At 41.1% G+C, this 12135-nt stretch overlaps 1 protein-coding gene across 1 annotated transcript in view; it reads right to left on the bottom strand.

Moving 5' to 3' along the window:
- UNC5C (unc-5 netrin receptor C) overlaps positions 1-12135 on the bottom strand; it is a 176538-nt gene that overhangs the window by 18951 nt on the left and 145452 nt on the right. Inside the window, exons 9-12 of the mRNA XM_018073520.1 lie at positions 11720-11776; positions 10085-10276; positions 8530-8874; positions 5226-5313 (exon numbers count right to left, since the gene is read on the bottom strand). Of these exons, the coding sequence (XP_017929009.1) occupies positions 5226-5313; positions 8530-8874; positions 10085-10276; positions 11720-11776 (682 nt within the window). The remainder of the gene's footprint in view (positions 1-5225; positions 5314-8529; positions 8875-10084; positions 10277-11719; positions 11777-12135) is intronic.

Raw genomic sequence — 12135 nt, 5'->3', positions numbered from 1 at the left:
AGTTATTGTGTAGTCACTCATTATGGGCAATTTTCTTCCTTTTCTTGAAGCAGGAGATGCAGCACCAGCAAAGCCAGGATCCCAGCCTAGAGGAGTGCCTGTTGTGATCCAACATTGTGATTTATGTGCTACAGATCGCAGGAGATCCAGCACAGAGACACAGGGGAGCATACAGAGCAAGGGAGTTAGCTCCTCTAAACCAGAAAGATCTATAAATAGACATCTTGAAAACTGCGGGTCAGAACCTACTTTTAGGTTGTTATCCAAAAAAGAACCCTAAACCCAAATGCTCCCAAAACCCCACCCATACGTGCTTCGCTTTAGGCTTGCAGCTGTCTTGGGACAACTTATTAGAGGAGACTTGCACTTTCAGCTGCACGACTCCAAAGACATGGTGTATGACCATGATATAAGTTGTATGTCAAAGAGATGTTTTTGTTTTACAAAGACCTGAGACTAAAATTCAATTCACTGCTTAGCATTTTTATTAGAAGGCCCTAACAGTAACTGGAAAGTCTTCAGATATTTTAAGATGTTTTCCCATGCCTCACAGCTTATCAAGAACAGTCAACTTATATTTAAAAGCAAACAAACTTTTATTCACTATATCTGGTCCCTTCACAATCAAATTTGTGTCTTTAATGGGATTACACATTCAAAACTGTCTCCCTGTAATAAGCCAGACCATATTCATTAAGGTAGCTGTCAGACAGCAGATGTAAGCACAACTAGATAAATCTCTGCTGCTCAGTGGGACTATATTGTTCTCCCTACCACCATGTGTACATGCTACAGGCGATCACAGCAGCTCAGGAAGCACGAGATGGAGCAGGGAGAGAGGAATGGCTACCTTGTAGCAACAGATGGTAACCCTTCTACACAGCTTAGCCAGAAGTTAGAGGGAAGATATTTTATTTCTCCTTTCATTGCTGGGGCTTTATTTTTTAATATGTGTTCCTTTTTAAGTTTCAAACTTAATATTCTCTACTGACCCTAGTTCCTTTGCCAGCCTAACTTTAGAAGGAAAATAATCTGAAAAGTTTGCTCTCCCTTTTTGCTCATGCGCTGATCCTTTTTACGTTGAATTTTTCTATTATAGAGACTGGCAGTTCATGAAATTGTCTTCTGGAGCTGCAAAGTAATTTTGTTTATGCAACTGAGATACAGAAGAAAGGCGAAGAAACGAGATGTGGAAGATTTCAATTTCTTTTATTTTACATCACTAAGCTTAAAGTTTACTGGTGAAAAAGGCAACATTGCTCCTTGGATCAAACTCATTGATCAGCTGCTCGACTTTAATGTACACTCTATGTCTATGCTATAAAGCCATTGATACAAATCCTGCCAAGGCTCACCTGACCCTTCTCTCTTTTTAGGTAGCTAATTTGGAATTTGCACATTTATGTATGTCTTCCATCGAGATCTTCAGGAGTGCTGCTTGCTCTGTTCTTCAGGGTTGTCACATTTTGTGGGCACAGCGACATCCACTCTCATTTGCAACACCTCCTGTGTGATGGATTATACAGAAGTGTCCTTCACAGTGCTGTATCTGTTTAGTGCAGTTCTTGCCTGTGATTAGAGTATGCAAGAGCAGCTCCACCTAAAGCTGTGCAAGCTCGGCAGGGGTTCACACAGGAACACGGGAACTGCCATATAAGATAAAACCAGTGGTCCATCAAGAGCCAGACCCCATCTAGCACTGACCACTGCCAGATGTTTCTGAAGGAAGCACACAGCTCCACTAATTTAGCTCACAGCTACATTTGTTTTTTAACCTGAGGTAGTAAAGAAAATATTGGAGGTTGGAGGTTTACACTCATCCTATTTAACCCTTAGTCGTGTAAGACCTAGGCTCTCACAGATGCTCACGGGAACAGGCTCTTACCAGGTACTGGTCACCACAATGTGCTTATTTTACAGATGAAACCACAGCTCAAACAGGAACCCCTTCTTGCAAATCTCAAAGTTGGTCACACTTCCTCAGACTAAGGAAGCAAGCATCTGATCACCACTGAAAAAGCCACTGAGCTTCAAGACAGAAACCTGTCTGATAGCTGTGAAATATTCTCATGGGCTTGTCATTTTTTCAGTTACATATATATATATATAAACACACACATATACATATATGTGTACAAAAACCCATATATACATAGATATCCTTTTCCCCACTGTAGCCACTTCATAAAACACATGGATCATTTCATGAGGTCAACACACTAGCCAGGGATTGGAGCCCAGTAGCTGCTTGTCATCCATCCTGCCCCAAACGACAGGTAGAATGAGGGTGAGCTTGCAGGACAGAAGCAGGAATAACAACTTCCTGGAGTATCAGTCTAGTAAAAAAGAAAGCCCACTGTGCCACAAGTATGCTAACACACTTAGAGAAAAAAACTGCCTCCAAGTGGTGTTTACTGCAAGCTACCAGAACCCCAATTCACTGCAGAAGGATAATGCTTTTACGGTGCTCACATGCTTTGATGAATATGAAATGGAATAAATAGAGTGTCTCAGAAAGCTCTCCTTAACTAATTCACAAGGCAACACAAAGAGTGACATTACTGGATCTTGAAGTCTCTCAAATTTCTGTACTATACCTTTCAGAGACTGGGGAAATATATTAAGAAAACAAAGGAAGGAAAAGAAAAGGGGGAATTTGCAGGAGTCTGAGAGATAACAGATTTTCTGTTTCAGCTTGACTGTTTAGAAGCAGCTGTGTGAGCTAAATCTTAAGTTGCTGGAAATCCGTGATCTGTGATGGGGAACCTCTCTGCTGCTGCACTGGTTTCACCATGGTAGTGCTATGGAGACCACATTCTCACCTCAGTGGTAGCTGTAATATCAAAAAAAAGACCCTGCCTTTACTTCTGATTATAACAACCATTTTATAATTTCCTATGTGTCCCCTCCCAAACTACATCAACACATAACAGGACTTTTCAACCTGTACACATTTACACTGTGCTCATGAAAATAAATACAGGGTCTCACAGGGTTTGTTGAACACACTGCTGTTACCGCTTGGCCACAAAAGTGAATGTCTGCAGCTAGTCCTTATTGGGGACTATCACTCTCTGCTAGAGCAGTGTAAGACTGCAGTAGCAGATTTAAAAAATAATTACACCACACAGTAACTTGTGGTACCCATATGACTCCAATTATATGAAGCAACATCTGTGGCCCATGTAGTCAGAAAAAGCAGCTTTGACTGAGCTGCAGCTCTGCTACATCAAGTGAAGCATTTAGTACCAGGTCCTGCAGCAGGAGACAGATACAGCTGGGTGCCACCCCACCCATTTCTGCTCCTTGGCACCTGGGAAAAAGGAGAAGGTAACACGGGAAGATGCTACAGTTCTGTCATGTTTAAGCCCTTTTTAGTGAATATTCCATTCTGAGTGATCTAGACAACACCTGATGAGCTCCATTTTACGTGTCCTAGAAAAAGCTGGTTTCCAAGAGTAGCAAAAGCTTGGTATGCTTGTGGGCAGCTAAAAAACTGCCACAACCCAAATAAGCAGCTGGAGTCGGTGCACCCAGAAAGTGATACCACCACAACATGATGAGGCCCTGCTGCCCCACGGCCAAGGCAGCCTGCTCTCTGCTCTCCTCTCCTTGGGAAAGAAACCACTTCTAAAGTCTTCATTGTAAGTGAGGACTCACACCTTTTTGTTCACCTCTGCAGGTGTACTTTGGCATACTTGCTCAGTTTGGCAGGCAGAACCTCTCCAACCATGCTTTTCCCAATACAGGTTAACCTATCCTTCTATTCCCTGTGTGACTTGCTGAGTAACAGCTATCACAAAGCATGCAGAGAAGGTTTTATGATCCTTGAGGAAAATAAATTAGACTAGCATGTGACAGTTGTCCACAGCTGCATGAATAAGGAAACAGGGATTCCCTCCATAACTGGCTAGAAAGGAAATAATTGCACATATAGCTCCTTATAGGAATGAAAATTTTTTTTAAATTTTGTTTGTGTTTTTGTTTTTTAAGAATTAGGTATTTTAGAAAGGGAAATTCAGAGGCAAGTTGAATAACAGGGGATGCCATCTGATTTTATTTTTTTTTCCTTCTTCAGAAAAGTCTTTTTCAATACTGCTTGTAAATGTCTTTAAAACACAGCCAAAAGTAATAGGAATAGAATCAATACTAGCTCTGAACAGAGACATTTTTCTGTAGCTGCAATTAGCTATTTTCAAAGAGCACGCGATGAATAATGTATGCAAAAGGGTGGGTGGGAGGATTGCTTAATTTTTCTTTAAGCAGATTATTTTAGCTTGAGTGAAAGACTACCAAGCTAAAGAATAGTGTTCAATATCACACACTGTATAAACAGCTGCGGCTTAGCACATAATAAAAGCTATTAAGAGGCTGAGCCAAAAAACATATCTAGCTATGAGGAAGAGAAAGAGGCAAAGTACCGTGTAATGACAGCCTTAGTTTCACATTTGCCATTCAGCCTTTGTGCAGGAGTCCATTCTGCAGCCTAAGATCTCACCTTTCTCTTCATTAGGGTTTTCTAAATGGTTTCAGATGGTATTTTGGCCTTTTTATTACAAGTCTTTTTTTTTTTATGTCAGGGCTGCCAGATCATGCAGGAGATATTAAGATCTAGAATATGAACTGGCTACACATGCAGATAACAGGTGACAACAACAGGGGTCATCCCAGCATTGGCTCTGGGTGGCCCTTGGTGTGCGTTGTCTGGGGCTAAGCAGCAAGGAGGTGGAGGACACCAAAACCTTCGGCTCCATCTCCTCACTGCATGACTAGCCAAGCCCATGAAGGGGAAAATAAAAATTCACCTTCACTCTAATAGGAGAGGAGATTTTTCAAGTCAGGTGCTTAGGCACCTGTCCCCTCTGCTGAGCTGATTTGTCACCTTGCTCCACTGCTCCCTTCTCCTTTGCAGCACTGGTCTTTATCAAGAGGTTACCTCACACCTTTTCTGCTGCACCAAACTCATGCTGGCACATTTTCCTCTCCACTGTGATTCAGCATCCCCCCAGACTGAGGGCTTGCTGCAGAGTACAACTCTCGGTTATAAAAGCAAAAGTCTGAGCTGGTTTCATGGTAAAGTTTATCCTTGGCTTTGCTTACGTTTAACTCCAAGTCAGCAAACAGCTTCAACGCAGTAGGCTTTGCATAAGTATATTACCACAGGTCTATAGTTACTACACTTTCCCCCTCTGTTAATGCACAAGGAAATAAAGGCAGTTTTTTACCTCATGTTCTCCTTTCTGTGAACTGTCAGATACATTTCATAGACTCTCCCTTGTGGAACGGCCCCTGCTGGGATCAGCAAGCTTACTCCTGCAGAACAGAAGAGACACAAAAGGTAAAAATGGAGAAAAAAGGGCAAGTGGGTCTGTGAAGAGGAGTGACAGGAGAGGTAGAAGATGAAGCCTGAAATGCCAGATTTTCAGCCAACCTAACCAGCAGACTCTAAATGATTTCAGCAACTTGGGAGAAAAAGTATCTACTGTAACCCTGGTGTCTCCAGCATCCAGCTGCCTGTTCTCACTCCCCTTTGCATCCGCATGGAAACAAGGGAGTGGAGAAGAGGATTTTCTTCCCTTTTATTTTATTTAAAGAGCAGACAGATGGCTACGCTGTTGCTTACCTTGTAAAGTGATGGAAAAACAAACAACTCTGACTAAAATTTCCAACAGCTGTAATGGGACAGACATCTCTCCCTAGGCAATTCTTACTTAATTAAAATCAGGAAAGAAAAGCACTGGAGCACTGTCCCAGGAAACAACAAGAACTAGTTGTTTCCTGAAAGATGGTTTCTTGTGCCTAGCATCCTGTCTTTTACTGTGCTCAGCTCCAAGAGTACCTTGGAGACAAAACTGGATTTCTTGGCACTGTTAATGTGCCTAGACCCATAAAGTGGCTCAAAACTGGGGTTATCAGCCTTGAAAAAAATGTGGGCAAATATGCTCAGTGCCCTTTTCAGTAATGATTTTTGCACACTTGATTAAAAAACACTGCTCTTACATTACTACCATTGCAGAAATGTCTTGTCACTACACAACAAACATAGCCCACCAACCAGCTATTTCACTCTTCTGGACACATCTCAGCCAGCTGTCTTTGCAGATGTGGATTAGTTGGACATCAGCGGCAAGGATTTTAATACAGTTATTACTACATAGCTGAAAAGAAACCCACGGGCAGATTATTTATACATATTTACACAGGAGAGTCTTTATAGACCCCTCGCACAGCCCTGTCTCTTTTCTTTAGCATACGTGGTTTGGTTACGCTGAAGACCTCCCACGTGTTGGTGTACAGGTGCTCAGTCCCATACCTGGTTTTGAAGGGGAGGGATTAGCTAGGAAAACATTTTCCAAAAATGCCTTCTGGCATTTGTTTGTTTACAGGCCTGTTACAACCTAATCTGTGCACGTTCGTAGTTACAACAGTGTAGGCGTAGTGCAAGTGAAGGGCTTTGATCACGCCACAAGGAGGATATACAAACATCTAGAAGCGGCACAGAGGCATACGTGGTAGCACTAGATGGATTGTTTTATTTTACAAAATCATTACTTTAATCATTTTGAAGGGATTACAGCATTGAACTTTTTTTGTTCACAAATTGATATTAATATATGTGAATTAAATGTGACTAATAGACTTTGCTGATAATGTGCACCACCATGGCATAAGAAACCTGAGTATTAATATCTACCTTCAGCTGCTACTTAGAAAAATGTGAAATCCAAGACTGTATAGCACAAATTTTCAACATTGCTCAGCAGTCAGTACCAGATTTATTGAAGTAGTTCAGCTTTCACCTAAATTTAGGAGATATTTTTTCCTCCTATTCCACAGTAGCTCAGAGAGGAGGGCCATGGCTCCAACTACTTTTGACTGCTTCTTGGGCTATGTGTGACTGCATCCTGGAAGGACAAAACCACCTAGGTCCTGGGTCACCTAGGCATTTTGCTTTCTTCATTACATCAACAAATAAGAAATGATCCAGCAAAGGAGCAGGAGACAAGGTACTATCTCCTTGTTCAGGGCACTTGCTGCAAAATGGTCAAGCTGTGAGCTGTGGTCTCACATGTGCTGTGGTCCTACCTGAATTCAGAGAAATTGGGCAGGGGTATTCCTGACCGCTGTGTAGCCTGCATATCCCCCCACCCAACATTGTATGCATGTGACTTATCCTCACTTCAAATGTTAATGCTGCTCTTCGGTATCATACTAAACCCACTGGAACATCCAGGTGCTGAACTTCCTTTGAACATCAATGCTTCATTTAGGAACAAAACAGCATTGTGGTTCTGGTTAAAAAGATCTGTCTGCAAGAGCTGAGCTCTCCCAAGGCTGCCCAACAGCTCCCTGGATGCTCTGAAACTGCTTACCAGTGCCAAGGTGGCCTGAAGGGGCCCAGAAGCGCAGCTTCATTCCATATGACAAAGACTGAGCAGCGCTTTGCAATTACATTAACGGGCCCTCAATGCTCAGTCTCTCCATTTCCTAGTTGTAAAGGAAGTCAAGAATACATACGACAAGGAGAGAAATATGGAAAAGACACTCTTGGGCCTTATTTTCCTTGGGTATATAATGTGTGCAGGTAAAAAGCCTACTACTGCCAAAAATAGTATTCTGCTGTCAATTACACATAGTCTTCAATGAATTGGAAGTGGAACAACTGATTTGTTTTTAAATTATTTTGTCCTTTTTCATGTATGATGACAAAATAGAGGCTTACTGTATTGAGGTCCCTTTTCTAGGACTGCAGGAAAGGAAAAGGTGATGCTGAATTTTATTTCACACAATGAAGGTCTGAGGCCTTGCATGTCTCAGAAAGTAGCTAAGAGCCCTGTTTAGAATCACAGAATGATTTAGGTTGGAAAAGACCTCTAAGATCATCAAGTCCAACCATTAACCTAACAACACCACGTTCACCACTAGATCATGTCCTTAACTGTTACTTGGGAGAAGAGACTGACTCCCATCTTGTTACAGCCTCCTTTCAGGTGTTTACAGAAAGTGATAAGGTCCCCTCTCAGTCTCCTTTTTTCCAGGCTAAACAATCCCAGCTCCCTCAGCTGCTACTCCCTTGTGCTCTTGTAGTGAGGGGCCCAAACCTGAACACAGTATTTGAGCTGTGGTCTTTGTGGTACAATGGAATGATCACTTCCCTAGTCCTGCGGGGCCAATATTTCTGATCCAAGCCAGGATGCCATTGGCCTTCTTGGCCACCTGGGCACACTGCTGGTTCATGTTTAGCTGACTGTCGACCAGCACCCCCAGGTTCTTCTCCGCTAAGCAGCTCTACAGCCACGCTTCCTCAAGCCTGTAGTGTTTAAAAGGTGGTCAGGACTTTGGGTAGAAAATATTTGAAGCCCTTTGGTAGAAGCAAAAGAAGGGGAAAAAAGCACCATCAGGTTGTTTTGATCAAAGAAAAGGCAGAGTCCCAGGTGTGGACTTTTGTCCCACACATAAAAAAGTACGCTAACTCCACTTAAACCCACAGAACAACTGTACCTTTAAGCCAACATGGCTAGCACTTACCTGAATTGGGAATTACTAGGTGACCTCCTAAGGAGTTGAAGGTCCCAAATGCAGTGCACGATGGGTCAGTTTGCCGAGCAAGGCTCTGGTTCTTCATATTCAGGGTCTCATTCTCCAGAAGAGACTGTGTAATCTGTGGGGACAGCTTGGAGGAGAAGTCAGAAAGGTCATCCTGGGGAGTGACTGCACCAGAGGTATTATAAACCTTGATCTTCAAGTTGGGGAGCGGGTCCAGGATTGGAGAATTGGTCATTGGGATTTTATCAGAGACATCATGCAAGGCGTAAACAGGACCCCTGTACATGGCTGCAGCAGAAGTGAGGTCTGGTGGCACTGCCAGGAGGTCTGCAAAGGAAAGGAGAAGGAAGAACCATATTACTTCTCTATTCTGATGACACTGTTCTGAGCAACAATTTGGGTTTGCATTCTGCATTTTGCCTTTTATTCCTAAGGTTCAGATACTTAAAGTCCCTGACCTGCATCTCCATTTCCATGCATTCTTCCAGCAAACTCCCAGGGGTTGTATTGCCACAGCTGCTATGGAATCCAATTGTCATACAAAATTACAGCATGTTTCTGCTATGAAGATTTTTCACTGGGATTATTTTTCCAGGGTGCACTAAGATTTCAAATACGACATGCTTAGCACCAGGGCAAGATGTTTTCCTCATCTAATAGATCTAGTTTTTAACTAATACCCCCTTCCTAAATGCTATGTAACATTTTATCTAACTGGTCTAATGACAGCATTCCTGAAATAAAAGACACAACAGGCCTACGAAGCCATCATGTCCACAACTCCCTGCAGTGAGGGATTACTACCTGCATTACACTTTTTTGAGATTCATATTAAAAGTTTATCCAGCAAAGAAAACAACACTTCTGCTAATCTTCCACATGACAACTCTCTTGTCATCTTAACTCTTACTTTGATTTATTCTTCTGGAGCAGATATGGGGAAAAAAGAGGAACTCTTCAGACTAAATATGGATCTTGAAAAAGGCAGCACTACCTTTCGAGTGCTTTTTTCTGGCCAGTGAAGTGTGGAAATAATAAAGCTGTTATGCATCAGTGATAAAAATGCTCACTATTAAATGATGTTCTACCACTACTTTTTCTACATTGTCTATTGAAATGCACAGTCCTTCTCAAACTACTACTTATACCTGTGGAAACAGAGCATAGGAAAAAAGGCTATTAGAGAAATAAAGGGGAGGAAGATGTGATACAATTACTGTATTATCACTCTTGTTTCTATCAGAGCTTTGCCTTTGATTTAAATTTGAAACATTCCCATAAATGTTTCTGTGTTTCACTCTCACATTCATTTCTCTCTTCAGAAGTTAAATATCCCTGCTTTATACTCTTGAACACATCTGAAAAATGCCAACATGGGTTTTGAGCACCTGACTATCAGAAATAAATGAATATGGATCTTTCTCCCTTTTATCAAGTCTCAACAAGCATCCAGTGAGTATCATTCATGCAGCCCAAGAGAACACAACCTTACAGTACCTCCCTGAATTGGTCAAAACGCAGTGAAATGAAAACTAACCTTGCCTTGCAGCCTTGATGTTAACAGGCTGAAATCCCCCATTTAGCGCTGAGGAGTCAATGATATCTGACTCAAAGTCACGATGGTTCTTGCGATAGACAAACAGGGCCACAGCCACGGAAATAGCCAGGCACACGATCACGGCTATGACGATCCCGACGTAGAGAGCAACATCATCCGAGTCAGGAGCAGCTAGAGGGAGAGAGGCCAGGAACCTTGATGAAATGTGTGCTCCTCACAAGGACTTTCAAGAAAACACAGTTTTATTACTCTTGTTTCCTGCAGATATTTACTACCTTTTTTATAGGATAATTTAAAATCCATTTCCAAGATCATATAACAGGTGTATGCTCTTTTGGTGGAAAACAATCTTTGATTTCTCTCTAACCTCTGTTCTAACTCTTCCCCTATCTACTCGTTCATCTATCTAGTACTCAGGGTGTGAACTACTCAGCACAAAACATGTTACAGACAGTCTCATGAACCAAATTCACCTTATGAAGTAAGATGGTATGTCTTAGTGACATAGTGTCATAATATTGGTATTTAGAAGTTTATCTGATAACAAACCATATTGTGCATTTTTAGACTTCAGAAGCTTTATATTTTACTTTTAAAAAATAAAAGAACCCAAAATTTCCATTTCCTATGGAATACCTGGAATATCACTATCTTTGAGTTTGTTTTTTTTTAATTGTAATTTGTCATTTAATTGTAATTTTAAAGGCCATTTGCCTTTAAAAAATAGACTAGTAAAGTAGAGAATCAAACACTGAATTCTCATCATCAGCATTAACACATACATATTTGGATAAAAGCAGAAGCAAGCAAAAGAAAGAATGTGGTAATTTACCAAAAGGAACCCAGATTTATTTGACCTGTCTTGTGAGAAAATGGCTATGATATTTCTACTAGTTGCTTATACCGTACCATCAGCACCAATTCCAAGCTAATCTCTAGCATCATTATCCACCAGACATTTTTTTCCAAAAGGTCTGAATATGTGATCAAAATTTGATGTGTTTCTATACAGTGAAGAATCCCAGTTTTAGAAATAGCCTAATGAAAAAAGGAAGTGCAAAAAAAATCAGACTTTTTAGTACCCCATTTTTGTTAGTTTGAAACATGTGAAATCACTTTTATTTTATTTCTTCTAGCCATTTAAGCCAAGTTGCCCTCCAGATGAAAAGGTGAGAGCTGGCAGATGTAGAAAGGGAGTGATCAATCTCTGTAAGCTCCTGGCTATCAGACCTCCAATTTACCAAATTTGAAGCATCCCATTTTTAACCCAGCAGTTCAGGAAGCAGATATCTGAGTTCTGGCTCAAAGAAAAGTTACCCTTCCACCACATTTCTTCCATTAGCTAAGGAAATTTTAATGAGAAGATGGTTCATTCTCTACAGTTTCAGTCTCTGAGGCAGCATCTTCTCCCATTTCCCTCAGGTCCTTATCATTCTGCGCCAACCTGCAGACGGCAAAACACTGTGACTGCTGTCAAGCAAGCAGCATATCACTTACTCTGCTGAATAGGCCCCTCTTTGCACAGTTACACAGAGCTGGCCTAACAGTAAAGCTTGACTCAAGGAACAGCATCAAATCAGCATCCAGGAACATAAAATCAAACAGTAAACTTACAAGAAAATCCATATTCATTCTGGGTTCTCTGTTCAGTTGAAATAGGATAAATGAAACCTTAAAAAGAAAGAAATTAAACAAAAATGGGAAGAAAATCAAATGAGGAGAACAAAAAAGTGAACCATGAAAAATAGTTTAATTAAAAAAAAAAGGAAAAGAAACTGATGGCACTTTAAAATTCTGATACAGCACAGAATTATGATTTTGCATCCCCTCTCTCCTCCAGAGCCTTACTAAGAATTAATAAGCAGGCAGATTGAATTTCTAAGCCAAAATCAGTCTCGAGTCACTAACTTTGGAGTGCTTAAAGTCTTCCTTTTATTGAGCATAAACTCTAATGGATCTAATATATTTCAGACATCAAGGGTCATTAGCATATGGAAAGTCTTTTTATCCCTATCCCTGCCATATGCTTT

This window comes from Manacus vitellinus, unplaced genomic scaffold (genome assembly GCF_001715985.3).
Source record: "Manacus vitellinus isolate BGI_N305 unplaced genomic scaffold, ASM171598v3 scaffold_0_pilon, whole genome shotgun sequence".
Classification (NCBI taxonomy): domain Eukaryota; kingdom Metazoa; phylum Chordata; class Aves; order Passeriformes; family Pipridae; genus Manacus; species Manacus vitellinus.
This window is presented reverse-complemented; position numbering and strand designations above follow the sequence as displayed.